The 14,921-nt window shown below is 41.2% G+C and overlaps 1 protein-coding gene across 3 annotated transcripts in view; it reads right to left on the reverse strand.

Annotated features, from left to right (window-relative positions):
* Positions 1–10,751, reverse strand: part of LOC124034664 (pikachurin) — a 55,566-nt gene extending 44,815 nt beyond the window's left edge. For 2 of the 3 annotated variants that reach the window (XM_046348132.1, XM_046348131.1), the window contains exons 1-2: positions 10,223–10,750; positions 2,487–2,596 (exon numbers count right to left, since the gene is read on the reverse strand). In XM_046348132.1, the coding sequence (XP_046204088.1) occupies positions 2,487–2,596; positions 10,223–10,328 (216 nt within the window). In that variant the 5' untranslated portion in view covers positions 10,329–10,750. Of the gene's footprint in view, positions 1–2,486; positions 2,597–10,222 lie in introns of all 3 variants that reach the window. The other variant, XR_006838609.1, reaches the window with a different exon arrangement.
* Between the last annotated feature and the right edge of the window lie 4,170 nt (positions 10,752–14,921).

Here is a 14,921-nt window from a genome sequence, read left to right on the forward strand (position 1 = left end):
ACAGGAGCATCAATGCTTCTTGATTCACGATGGTAATGAGGCCTTAGCTGACGTTCACCACAAGGTATTCAGACTGCTGTCAAATAAGAGACACCGTGTGTCCCAAATGGCACACTATTCCCGACTTAGTGTACTATTTTGAGTAGTGATGGGGGGGAAACATCGATACAGTTACATATCACAATGTTAAGTGTTGATTTGTAAAAAATGATATAGAAACACTGAACACACAGATCCATAGATTATGGCCTAATGAATTTATTTTAATTGACTGAATCCTTTATATGAACTTTAACTCAGTGAAATCTTTTACATTGTTGCATGTTGGTTTATATTTTTGTTCAGTGTATATACAGTTAATTCGGAAAGTATTCAGACCCATTTTGTTACGTTACAGCCTTATTTTAAAATGTATTAAATAATTTTTTCCCCTCATCAATCTACACACAATACCCCATCATGACAAAGCAAAATCGTTTGCTAATTTATAAAAAAAAACTGAAAAACATGACATTTACATAAAAATTCAGACCCTTCACTCATACTTTGTTGAAGCACATTTGGCAGTGATTACAGCCTCAAGTCTTCTTGAGTATGATGCTACAAGCTTGACAGACCTGTATTTGTGGAGTTTCTCCCATTCGTCTCTGCAGCGTAGCCTAGTGGTTAGAGCGTTGGACTAGTAACTGGAAGGTTGCGAGTTCAAACCCCCGAGCTGACAAGGTACAAATCTGTCGTTCTGCCCCTGAACAGGCAGTTAACCCACTGTTCCCAGGCCGTCATTGAAAATAAGAATGTGTTCTTAACTGACTTGCCTGGTTAAATAAAGGTAAAATAAATAAATAAAAAATTTTTTTTAAAGATCCTCCCAAGCTCTGTCAGGTTGCGCGGCTATTTTCAGGTCTCTCCAGAGATGTTCTATCAGGTCCAGGCTCTGGCTGGGCCACTCAAGGACATTCAGAGACTTGTGCCGAAACCTCTCCTGCATTGTCTTGGCTGTGTGTTTAGGGTCATTGTCCTGTTGGAAGGTGAACCTTCACCCCAGTTTGAGGTCCTGAGTGCTCTGGAGCAGGTTTTCATCAAGGATCTCTCTGTACTTTGCTCCGTTCATCTTTGCCTCGACCCTGACTAGCTACCAGTCCCTGCCGCTGAAAAACACCCCACAGCATGACGCTGCCACCACCATTCGTCACCGTAATGATGGTGCCAGGTTTCCTCCAGACGTGACGCTTGGCATTCAGGACAAAGAGTTCAATCTTTGTTTCATCAGACCAGAGAATCTTGTTTCTCATGGTCTGAGAGTCTTTTGGTGCCTTTCAGCAAACTCCAAGCGGACTGTCATGGGCCGTTTACTGGGAAGTGTTCCGCCTGGCCTCTCAACCATAAAGGCCTGATTGGTGGAGTGTTGCAGAGATGGTTCTCCTTCTGGAAGGTTCTCCCATCTCCACAGAGGAACTCTAGAGCTCTATCAGAGTGACCATCGGGTTCTTGGTCACCTCCCTGACCAAGACCCTTCTCCCCTGATTGCTCAGAGTCTTGGTTGTTCCAAACTTATGCCACTGTGTTCTTGGGAACCTGCTGCAGACATGTTTTGGTACCCTTCCCCAGATCTGTGCCTCAAAAGAATCTCAATAAAATCACAGTATCCAATCACAATACATATAGAATCATGAGAATCACAATACATATAGAATCATGAGAATCACAATACATATAGAATCATGAGAATCACAATACATATAGAATCATGAGAATCACAATACATATAGAATCATGAGAATCACAATACATATAGAATCATGAGAATCACAATACATATAGAATCATGAGAATCACAATACATATAGAATCATGAGAATCACAATACATATAGAATCATGAGAATCACAATACATATAGAATCATGAGAATCACAATACATATAGAATCATGAGAATCACAATACATATAGAATCATGAGAATCACAATACATATAGAATCATGAGAATCGCAATACATATAGAATCATGAGAATCACAATACATATAGAATCATGAGAATCGCAATACATATCGTATCGGTACCTAAGTATCGTGAGATCCCGGGCAATTCCCAGCCCTACTTTTGACCAGGGCCCAGAGGGCTCTGGTCCAAAGTAGTGCACTATAAAGGGAACAGGATGCCATTTGGAATGCATCCATTCACACAGTTGCAGATAGAGACAGTTATGCTTGACCTCATCTCATGTAACATTAAACAAATAAGTCTGCTTGACAACATCCATCTGTTCTGGGTAGTGAACTGCACACCACGTTCCGTATACTGTGTATGGTCTCGTTCCAGACCCACGACATTGCTGTCGAGCTGATGCGGGTATCAGATTGCAATATCATATGATGTGCTTGGCTGATATGTTAAACCAGGCACTGTGAGATGTGACAGACGACTGCAAAGTGGTCGGCCAGAAACGTGACCACTGTGTCGGTGTATGTAAGCCAACTGTTACCTTGTAGCCTGTGATGGTGCTAACATGACGCCGGGGCATCTTCCACCGCACACTGAAGGCTGTGCAGTTCACCATCTCCAGCTGGATGTCCAAAGGAGGGCTGAGGCGCTCTGTATGGGACAGGAAATGATGTCATCACAATGGGTCAAAGTGAAAAGGCAGTGGGACTCATTAGGCCAAAATACCAGCAACAGTGTGTTAAAACCTTGTGAAGACTTACAGAAAATGTTTGACCTCTGTCAATTGCCAACAAAGGGTATATAACAAAGTATTGAGATAAACTTTTGTTATTGACCAAATACTTATTTTCCACCATGATTTGCAAATAAATTCATTAAAAATCCTACAATGTGATTTTCTGTTTTTTTTTCTCATTTTGTCTGTCATAGTTGAAGTGTACCTATGATGACAATTACAGGCCTCTCTCATCTTTTTAAGTGGGAGAACTTGCACAATTGGTGGCTGACTAAATACTTTTTTGCCCCACTGTAAGAGTGATCTACAACCAATATGTAATCATAAAAACAGTACAAATACTGTCCCTCTGTGAATGAGTTCAAGAGTCAAAACGCACACATTCTGTTATAAAAAGGATGTGTTTGACTGCCGCAACAGATACACTGCTAATATTTGACATGACAATGCATCTGCAGGCTACCAGAATTTTCAGAAGACCTAATGAATCTCTTCATATAATGCCCTTCTGAGTAAACACCCATAGAATAAAGCTCTGATGCAAGTCTGGAGTGTGGAAGTGACTACTCAGGATAAATTGTGTACTTCTGTAATGGTGTATTCCACACCCCAGACTTCCGAGGTGATTTAATTTATATTTCAGACAGCACCTTTAATAAGGCTTATTGAATGATGACACAAAAGATGCATTTGCTCTGCTAATAATCACAATCAGCCCCATTCTTCATGGTAAATTCCTTGTGATGCTGATGGTCTCATTGGTCTTTGCCTAATTATTTTCCCTGATGTGAAAGTGTGGAGAGTTAACACTTGTGTCATCAGTATGGCTCCTGAAGAGGACACATAACTGGGTACCCTTTCTGTCTGAATGGATCTCTGAGCGCTGAAATGGAATCCTATTCCCTATATAGTGCACTACTTTTGACCATTGCCCATGTGTAGTGCACTATGTAGGGAATAGGGTGCCATTTTGGGATACAGACAGACCCAGGCAGCCAGAATGAAACACTACATAGTAGATACATGTACCAAAACTTCCGCTATGATTCACTCGCTGGAACCTAATGTCAGCACTGCACTTAGAACAGACCTTTCCAGAGCAGTGAGAAGAGAGGAGGGGAGGGCAGAGGAGAAGAGACGGGGGAGGGCAGAGGAGAAGAGAGGAGGGGACGGCAGAGGAGAGGAGGGGAGGGGGGAGGAGAAGAGGGCCAAGCAAGGACAGATTTCCACTGGGGTACATGTCTGATAGGGAGCAGACCTCCATGGCCAAATGGAAAGGACATGTAGGGAGCCTGCACTGCTCTCTGAGCAGATAATGCAGTATGTGAAGTTGACTTGTTCCTGTCCCCAGGTGCACTTGGGTAGGTCATGTAGAACTGATTCTTAGAATCAAATTTAATAGAATTGAAATTATAGAATAGAATAGAATGCTCACGGATCTCCATGCAGACAGTACATGAAGTGATAATGTGGGGGTCTGCAGTAAGATGTAGTGGTTTAAGATAGTTTTTAGGATGTTACAAAGCATTTCCCGGTACGTTACACCAAGACTGTGCAGCGTCTAGGATAAAAAAAGACAGTTATGTCACACAAGAGTTTGTCAATCATCATTTTGTTTCCCTTTCCTCAAGCTACTATGTTTTTCTGAAGAAGACTAAAAAGGCAACTTTGCAAGCCTTTAAGGCAGGGTTCCCCAACTGGCCATTTAACGCAGGGTTCCCCAACTTGCCTTTAAGGCAGGGTTCCCCAACTGGCCATTTAACGCAGGGTTCCCCAACTTGCCTTTAAGGCAGGGTTCCCCAACTGGCCATTTAACGCAGGGTTCCCCAACTTGCCTTTAAGGCAGGGTTCCCCAACTGGCCATTTAACGCAGGGTTCCCCAACTTGCCTTTAAGGCAGGGTTCCCCAACTGGCCATTTAACGCAGGGTTCCCCAACTTGCCTTTAAGGCAGGGTTCCCCAACTGGCCATTTAACGCAGGGTTCCCCAACTTGCCTTTAAGGCAGGGTTCCCCAACTGGCCATTTAACGCAGGGTTCCCCAACTTGCCTTTTAAGACAGGGTTCCCCAACTGGCCTTTTAAGGCAGGGTTCCCCAACTATCCTTTTTAAAGAGGGTTCCCAAACTGTCCATTTAAAGAGGGTTCCCCAACTTGCCTTTTTAAAGAGGGTTCCCCAACTGGCCTTTTAAGGCAGGGTTCCCCAACCAACCTTTTTAAAGAGGGTTCCCCAACTGTCCTTTAAAGCAGGGTTCCCCAACTGTCTTTTTTTGGCAGGGTTCCCCAACTATCCTTTTAAGGCAGGGTTCCCCAACTGGCCATTTCAGGCAGGGTTCCCCAACTAGCCTTTAAAGGAAGGGTTCCCCAACTGTCCTTTTAAGGCAGGATTCCCCAACTAGCCTTTAAAGGCAGGGTTCCCCAACTGTCCTTTTAAGGCAGGGTTCCCCAACTGGCCATTTCAGGCAGGGTTCCCCAACTAGCCTTTAAAGGCAGGGTTCCCCAACTGTCCTTTTAAGGCAGGATTCCCCAACTAGCCTTTAAAGGCAGGGTTCCCCAACTGTACTTTTAAGGCAGGATTCCCCAACTAGCCTTTAAAGGCAGGGTTCCCCAACTGTCCTTTTAAGGCAGGATTCCCCAACTAGCCTTTAAAGGCAGGGTTCCCCAACTGTCCTTTGAAGGCAGGATTCCCCAACTAGCCTTTAAAGGCAGGGTTCCCCAACTGTCCTTTTAAGGCAGGATTCCCCAACTAGCCTTTAAAGGCAGGGTTCCCCAACTGTCCTTTTAAGGCAGGATTCCCCAACTAGCCTTTAAAGGCAGGTTTCCCCAACTGTCCTTTTAAGGCAGGATTCCCCAACTAGCCTTTAAAGGCAGGGTTCCCCAACTGTCCTTTTAAGGCAGGATTCCCCAACTGTCCTTTTAAGGCAGGATTCCCCAACTGGCCTTTTAAGGCAGGGTTCCCCAACTGTCATTTTAAGGCAGGATTCCCCAACTGTTCTTTTAAGGCAGGATTCCCCAACTGGCCTTTTAAGGCAGGATTCCCCAACTGGCCTTTTAAGGCAGGGTTCCCCAACTGTCCTTTTAAGGCAGGGTTCCCCAACTGTCCTTTTAAGGCAGGATTCCCCAACTAGCCTTTAAAGGCAGGGTTCCCCAACTGTCCTTTTAAGGCAGGATTCCCCAACTAGCCTTTATATCTGTTTGGGCTTCTTGCGGTCAACTTGAAGTCTACAAACTATTTGTAATTATGTTCCGGTTCACTGACCAGCCGCTCAAATGAAAATCGGGCAAAAACGTCAGCTGAGTCTAGTGGATGATCCCTGCTTTAAGGCTAAATTAGTCTGTCACTTTTCAGATGCCGCTGTACTCCTACCTACACACTTAGAAAAAAGGGTTCCAACAGGGTTCTTCAGCTGTCCCCGTAGGAGAACCCCCATAGGAGAACTATTTTTTGGCTCCAGGTAGAATAATTTTGGGTTCATGTAGAACCCTCTGTGCAAAATGGTTCAACCTGGAACCAAAAAGGATTCTTCGAGGGGTTCTCCTATGGGGAAAGCCAAAATAATAATTTTAGGTTCTAGATAGCACCTTTTTCTTCTAAGAGTGTCGACTGTCTCAAATGGCACACTATTCCCTATGTAGCACTATGTAGAAAAAAAGGGTGCGATTTGGGACGCTGCCCCAGTCTTGTGTTTTAGAGGGGATGTGATTCATGTGGACACGTCCCTGTCAACCTCCTCGTAGAATGTGATCAGAATGACTGGAAACACACCGCAGAATACAAAGACATACAGCCGTCGCTGCCCGAAAGAGATCAGGATACAAGCTGTGTGTCAGAAACAACTGCTCTGAGCACAGTCTACACGACAGGGAGATATAATAGTCTCAATCCAAAAGCCTTAGAGGTCAGGCGGACACTATCACAGAAAATAGAGAAAGGCACAGTAGATGAGAACCCAAACATTGTAACACTTAATATCCACGAAAGACATATTTGTTGTTGTTGTTGATGAGGGTATGCTCTGATACACTCCTGCTGACCAACATCAGGTCACCAAGCTGCAGTAAAATCAACACACTGCAACATTCTGAATGCTCCTCTATAGTGATAATGATCATTGATGGCCAGTGAGCCGGCCACAAGTTAACGGTTACTAATTGAGATAAATGTCAAATCAATAACTGACGTAAATAACACCTGTGAGGTGTTATAAAACTAGGCGGGGTTTCTGTATAAGCACTTTGTGACAACTGCTTATGTAAAAATGGCATAAGGATAAATACATTGATTGATTGATTGATTGATTGATTGATTGATTGATTGATTGATTGATTGATTGATTGATTGATTGATTTTGATTTAACAACAGAGTAAGGCACATCCAAGGATGTCGTTCTTTGACTGCAGTAAGAGGGACATTTTAACTTGGTAGTCATTATAGTAGGTCTGGTGCAGTAAGTTTACATCTCATTATACAGTAGGTCTGGTGCAGTATGTTTACATCACATTATACAGTAGGTCTGGTGCAGTAAGTTTACATCTCATTATACAGTAGGTCTGGTGCAGTATGTTTACATCACATTATACAGTAGATCTGGTGCAGTAAGTTTACATCACATTATATAGTAGGTCCAGTGCAGTACGTTTACATCACATTAAAACAGTAGGTATGGTGAAGTAAGTTTACATTACATTATACAGTAGGTCTGGTGCAGTAAGTTTACATTACACAGTAGGTCTGATGCAGTAAGATTACATCACATTATACAGTAGGTCTGGTGCAGTAAGTTTACATTACACAGTAGGTCTGGTGCCGTAAGTTTACATCACATTATACAGTAGGTCTGGTGCAGTAAGTTTACATCACATTATACAGTAGGTCTGGTGCAGTAAGATTATATTACATTATACAGTAGGTCTAGTGCAGTAAGTTTACATCACATTATACAGTAGGTCTGGTGCAGTAAGTTTACATTACACAGTAGGTCTGGTGCAGCAAATTTACATCACATTATACAGTAGGTCTGGTGCAGTAAGTTTACATCTCATTATACAGTAGGTCTGGTGCAGTAAGGTTATATTACATTATACAGTAGGTCTAGTGCAGTAAGTTTACATCACATTATACAGTAGGTCTGGTGCATTAAGTTTACATTACATTATACAGTAGGTCTGGGGCAGTAAGTTTACATTACATTATACAGTAGGTCTGGGGCAGTGAGTTTACATTACATTATACAGTAGGTCTGGGGCAGTAAGTTTACATTACATTACACAGTAGGTCTGGGGTTTACATTAAGTTCTGGTGCATTACATTATACAGTAGGTCTGGGGCAGTGAGTTTACATCACATTATACAATAGGTATGGTGCAGTAGGTTTACAATACAATATACAGTAGGTCTGGTGCAGTAAGTTTACATCACATTATACAGTAGGTCTGGTGCAGTAAGTTTACATCACATTATACAGTAGGTCTGGGGACAGTAAGTTTACATTACATTATACAGTAGGTCTGGATTTAGATGCAGTAAAGAGTTTACATTACATTATACAGTAGGTCTGGGGCAGTAAGTTTACATTACATTATACAGTAGGTCTGGGGCAGTGAGTTTACATTACATTATACAGTAGGTCTGGGGCAGTGAGTTTACATTACATTATACAGTAGGTCTGGTGCAGTAAGTTTACATTACATTATACAGTAGGTCTGGTGCAGTGAGTTTACATTACATTATACAGTAGGTCTGGGGCAGTGAGTTTACATTACATTATACAGTAGGTCTGGTGCAGTAGGTTTTGCCAGAGTAATATATGTCACTCTGCAATCATGCCACTTTGTTAATAAGTACAAGAGGGCACATTTTTATGTTTTACGTCTCAATGGCTGTGCATTTTTTATGGTGCCTGTCATACAGTGGTTAGACAAACTGTAGCTGGTAAGGGATGTGTAAAATGGAGGAAGGGAGGTGGAAGCCTCTGTGTGTGCCCATTTAATAACACATGCAGCATGTGTGCTCAGCACAGGAGTCTTTGGGTATCCAAAGGTCCTCATGTGGTAAATCAAGTCATACAACATGTACACCAAATATACCATGTTCCTCTATTCTCTCCTCCACTACTACTCAGGATAAATTGTGTACTTCTGCAAAGCCCCTTCCTTACTGACAGGAATAACACTGACATGTGTCTGGCACTTGGCAGCTAGTATGATAATGTGTCTGTCACCTAGTATGATAATGTGTCTGTCACCTAGTATGATAATGTGTCTGTCACCTAGTATGATAATGTGTCTGTCACCTAGTATGATAATGTGTCTGTCACCTAGTATGATAATGTGTCTGTCACCTAGTATGATAATGTGTCTGTCACCTAGTATGATAATGTGTCTATCACCTAGTATGATAATGTGTCTATCACCTAGTATGATAATGTGTCTATCACCTAGTATGATAATGTGTCTATCACCTAGTATGATAATGTGTCTATCACCTCGTATGATAATGTGTCTATCACCTAGTATGATAATGTGTCTATCACCTAGTATGAGAATGTGTCTATCACCTCGTATGATAATGTGTCTATCACCTAGTATGATAATGTGTCTATCACCTAGTATGATAATGTGTCTATCACCTAGTATGAGAATGTGTCTATCACCTCGTATGATAATGTGTCTATCACCTCGTATGATAATGTGTCTATCACCTAGTATGATAATGTGTTTGTCACCTCGTATGATAATGTGTCTGTCACCTAGTATGATAATGTGTTTGTCACCTCGTATGATAATGTGTTTGTCACCTAGTATGATAATGTGTTTGTCACCTAGTATGATAATGTGTCTATCACCTAGTATGATAATGTGTCTGTCACCTCGTATGATAATGTGTCTGTCACCTAGTATGATAATGTGTCTATCACCTCGTATGATAATGTGTCTATCACCTAGTATGAGAATGTGTCTATCACCTAGTATGATAATGTGTTTGTCACCTCGTATGATAATGTGTTTGTCACCTAGTATGATAATGTGTTTGTCACCTAGTATGATAATGTGTCTATCACCTAGTATGATAATGTGTCTGTCACCTCGTATGATAATGTGTCTGTCACCTAGTATGATAATGTGTCTATCACCTCGTATGATAATGTGTCTATCACCTAGTATGATAATGTGTCTATCACCTAGTATGAGAATGTGTCTATCACCTCGTATGATAATGTGTCTATCACCTAGTATGATAATGTGTTTGTCACCTAGTATGATGACACAGACTTGTTTCCGATTAGCGTTATGAGTTTATTACCATATAGTAATATGGCTAATTGTATTCCAAAACATGTAACAGTTCATGTACTATATGGAAATGACAATCAGAAAATTGGTCATTGTTCCTTTTGATTCTGCTGTAATTGATGTAGGCCAAATGAATATTCACAAAATTATAATATGTATGATTTTGTCTTTGATGTTTATTAAAATCAGGAGAAACATCTCTTGACCTAGGCCTACATATCAATCGAGAATATGATCAATAGTCAACTTACCCGATCTTCGAACGTTTGTCCTTTTCGCAGAAAAAGAAACGTTGATCATGCATATTGAAAAAAACAATATATAAAAAACGCTCCTCTGTTTCCTGGTAAACTCCATATCTTTGTCTAAAGTTAAAAAGGTCAAATGGTCATTTTAGGCTACATGCAACAACAAAAAACTCTTTGCGCTTAATTATAAGAACTGACGAGAGACGCAACTAATCAAAGTTTCTGATGACAAAGACAACTAGTCATTCAAAGTTCCTCACAACCTGCTCTCAAAGAATGCAAATGAAAAGGAAATTATGTTTGGAAGGCAACTGAGGTTTGACACGGGTAAGATTGCAAGCTATTAAGATCAGTTGAACGCACCACGAGTTACTGTGACATTGTCGACGCGCAAATGGAGACAAGTGTCCTGCGTAAACGTTAAAAAAAACAATCTGGAATTCCGAGTGGGTACAAATTTTACGCGCGACACTCTTCTTCTTGTCATTCGTCTTGCGATTTAGAAGTTTGCGAAATGGCAGAGGAGAGCCGAAACGTGGGGACATTTAGAGCTAAGAGGATAACAGGAGTCTAATCCACCCAGCTGGAGACTTGGCAGCTCACTACAGCCACTCAGACTAATATAGAAACACACTGACCGCGCGCGTAATAGAAAACAAATAAACAATGAATTAATTAATTAAATTCAATATTTCATATGAACTTTTAAAGAGAATTCGTATTTTTTGCACAAATATTGTAAAAAAAAACAATTGAGCATATAAAGGTATTGATGTCTTCCATAGGCTATGCTACTGTATGAAGTGCTGACTCTAATTTCAAAACAATGACCCGCTGACTCGGGTATAACATTTGACCAAGTAAGAGGACTGATTGGTAAACTCAATTTTCTTGTTGGGAAATTACTTGAGTTCTCTCGCTGTGTTTTAAAGCTCACTGATAGATACGTTTTCTGGGGAGATCAGACATATGGTTTAAGTAAATTTGCCAATTCCCTCCTCCCCCATAGAAGAATCCCATGAAGCACTCCTGTCTTATTTCCCCGGGAAATGTATTGTTACTTTATTGAAAACAGAGGCCATCTTACAAAGCCGTGTAGCAAATTAATCATCTCTAATCGAAATGAAGGAACATGTGAAATGTAGAATTAGGAGGTTAATATTTGCTGTAGCTCAGCATGTTGTTTAGTATAGCGTTCACACACACACACACAAATCGGAACCCCATAATGGATAGGATTAATAACTACCTCCGATCAATTGAATAATATAATAAATCCAATCAAAGCTCTTCATAAAATAGAAGATGTCTACTCTGTTGTGACAATCCTACTCATCATAAAGTTCAGAGGCCTCCTTTCAAATGTCCCGTATCAAACCGTTTTAATTATTCCATAACGTAAGACGCAAATGGCACCCTATTCCCTATCTATATATTACGCTACAGTACTTTTGACGAAGGCCAATAGGGCTCTGGTCACAGTAGTGCACAATATTGGTAATAGGGTGCCAGTCAGGACGTAAGTCCATGTCAAACACATTCTATTATTCTAACATGGCACAGATAAACCTTGTTCGGTGTGAAATCCATGTTGTGGGATTAGTCTGTTAAATCTACACTGACAATGTCAATGACTGTTCTGTGGTCAGTCTTATCAACACTCCTCTTCAACCTCTATTATTTTCCCCTGCAGGTCACCACAACCGTAACCTTCCTTGCCTGGGAAGGAAATGAGGAATCACAAGGAGAAGTCAAGAGGAAATTGTTGAATTCATTACCGAGCACAGAAATATTCTATTTTTCCTCTATAGGGTTATAGGAGAGTCAAGTTGATCTCTTATTTGAAACCAAGATAAGAAAGTCGAATAGAAAAAAATTAAAATGAAAGAAAGTAAAATAGAATGAGATACAGTCGAGGGTTAGTCTACACTGAGTGGACAAAACATTAAGAACACCTACAGTTTAAAGTTTGTCGACACTGAGTAGACAAAACATTAAGAACACCTTCAGTCTAGGGTTAGTCTACAATAAAAAAAATATGAAGAACACCTGCTCTTTCCATGACATAGACTGACCAGGTGAATCCAGGTGAACCCTATGATCCCTTATTGATGTCACTTGTAAATCCACTTCAATCCGTGTAGATAAAGGGGAGGAGACAGGTTAAAGAAGGATCTTTAAGCCTTGAGACAACTGAGACATGACTTGTGGTATCTGTGCCATTCAGAGGGTGAACGGACAAGACACAATATTTAAGTGCCTTTGAACAGGGTATGGTAGTAGGTGCCAGGCAGGAGCACTGGTTTGTGTCAAGAACTGCAACGCTGCTGTTTATTTAACACTCAACAGTTTCCTGTGTGTATCAAGAAATGGTCCACCCCCGAGAGGACATCCAGCCAACTTGACACAACTGTGGGAAGCATTGGAGTCATCATGGACCAGCATGCCTGTGGAACGCTTTCCACACCTTTTTAGAATCCATGTCCAGATGAATTGAGGCTGTTCCGAGGGCAAAAATGCAAGTATTCAGACCTCTTGACCCTTTTCACATTTTGTTAGGTTACAGCCTTATTCTAAAATAGATTTTTCAGAAATGTTAGCTGATTTATATTGAGAAAAAATAAGGAAATATCACATTGACAGTGGCAAGAAAAAGTATGTGAACCCTTTGGATATACCTGGATTTCTGCATAAATTGGTCATCAAATTTGATCTGAACTTCATCTAGGTCACAACAATAGACAAACAGTCTGCTTAAACTAATAACACACAAACATCTATACGTTTTCATGTCTTTATTGAACACACTGTGTAAACATTCACAGTGCAGGGTGGAAAAAGTATGTGAACCCTTGGATTTAATAACAGGTTGACCCTCCTTTGGCAGCAATAACTTCAACCAAACGTTTTCTGTCGTTGCGGATCAGACCTGCACAACCGTCAGGAGGAATTTTGAACCATTCCTTTTTACAAAACTTTTTCAGTTCAGCAATATTCTTGGGATGTCTGGTGTGACCTGCTCTCTTGAGGTCATGCCACAGCATCTCAATCAGGTTGAGGTCAGGACTCTGACAGGGCCACTCCAGAAGGTGTATTTTCTTCTGTTGAAAACCTTTTGTTATTGATTTACTTCTGTGTTTTGGGTCACTGTCCTGTTTCATCACCCAACTTCTGTTGAGCTTCAATTGGCGGACAGACAGCCTAACATTCTCCTGCAAAATGTCTTGATAAACTTGGGAATTCATTTTTCTGTCGATGATAGCAGTCTGTCACTCCACCATACTTTACAGTTGGGATGAGGTTTTGATGTTGGTGTGCTGTGCCTTTTGTTCTCCACACAGTGTTGGGTGTTTCTTCCAAACAACTCAACTGTAGTTTCATCAAACCACCAAATATTTTGACAGTAGTGCTGTGGAACATCCAGATGCACTTTTGCAAACTTCAGATGTGCAGCAATGTTTTTTTTTGGACAGCAGTGGCTTCTTCCGTGGTGTCCTCCCATGAACACCATTCTTGTTTAGTGTTTTACGTATCGTAGACTCGTCAACAGAGATGTTAGCATGTTCCAAAGATTTCTGTAAATCTTTAGCTGACACTCTAGGATTCTTCTTAACCTCAATGAGCATTCTGCGCTGTGCTCTTGCAGTCATCTTTGCAAGACGGCCACTAGGGAGAGTAGCAACAGTGCTGAACATTCTTCATTTATAGACAATTTGTCTTACTGTGGACTGATGAACACCAAGGCTTTTAGAGACTTTTGTAACCCTTTTCAGCTTTATGCAAGTCAACAAATCTCAATCTTAGGTCTTCTGAGATCTCTTTTGTTCAATGCATGGTTCACATAAGGCAATGCTTCTTGGGAATAAAAAAAACTCACATTTTGTGAGTGTTTTTTATAGAGCAAGGCAGCTCTAACCAACATCTCCAATCTTGTCTCATTGATTGGACTCCAGGTTAGCTGACTCCTGACTCCAATTAGCTTTTGGAGAAGTCATTAGCCTAGGGGTTCACCTACTTTTTCCAACCTACACTGTGAATGTTTAAACTGTGTATTCAACATAGAAAAATACAATCATTTATTAGTTTAAGCACACTATGTTTGTCTATCGTTGAGACTTAGATGAAGATCAGATCAAATTTGATGACCAATTTATGTATAAATCCAGGTAATTCCAAGGGGTTCACATACTTTTCCTTGCCACTGAACATTTGGCACTTTTGGCAGCGATTACAGCATAGTCTTCTTGTATTTGGAGAGTTTCTCCCATTATTCTCTGCGGATCCTCACAAGCTCTGTCAAGTTAGATGGGGAACATTCCTGCACAGCTATTTTCAGGTCTCTCCAGAGATGTTCGATCAGGTTCCAGTCTGGGGTCTGGCTGGTCCACTCAAGCCACTCCTGTGTTGTCTTGGCTGTGTGCTTAGGGTCATTGTCCTGTTGGAAGGTGAAACTTTTCCCCAGTCTGAGATCCTGAGTGCTCTGGAGCAGGTTCTCATTAAGGATCTCTCTGTACTTTGCTCTGTTCATCTTTGCCTCGATCCTGACTAGTCTCCCAGTCCCTGCCGCTGAAAATCATCCCCACAGCATGATGCTGCCACCAACAGGGATGGTGCCAGGTTTCCTCCAGACGTGACGCTTGGCATTCAAGCCAAAGAGTTCAATATTAGTTTCATTAGACCAGAGAATCTTGTTTCTCATGAT

Source organism: Oncorhynchus gorbuscha, linkage group LG04, assembly GCF_021184085.1.
Source record: "Oncorhynchus gorbuscha isolate QuinsamMale2020 ecotype Even-year linkage group LG04, OgorEven_v1.0, whole genome shotgun sequence".
NCBI classification, from domain to species: domain Eukaryota; kingdom Metazoa; phylum Chordata; class Actinopteri; order Salmoniformes; family Salmonidae; genus Oncorhynchus; species Oncorhynchus gorbuscha.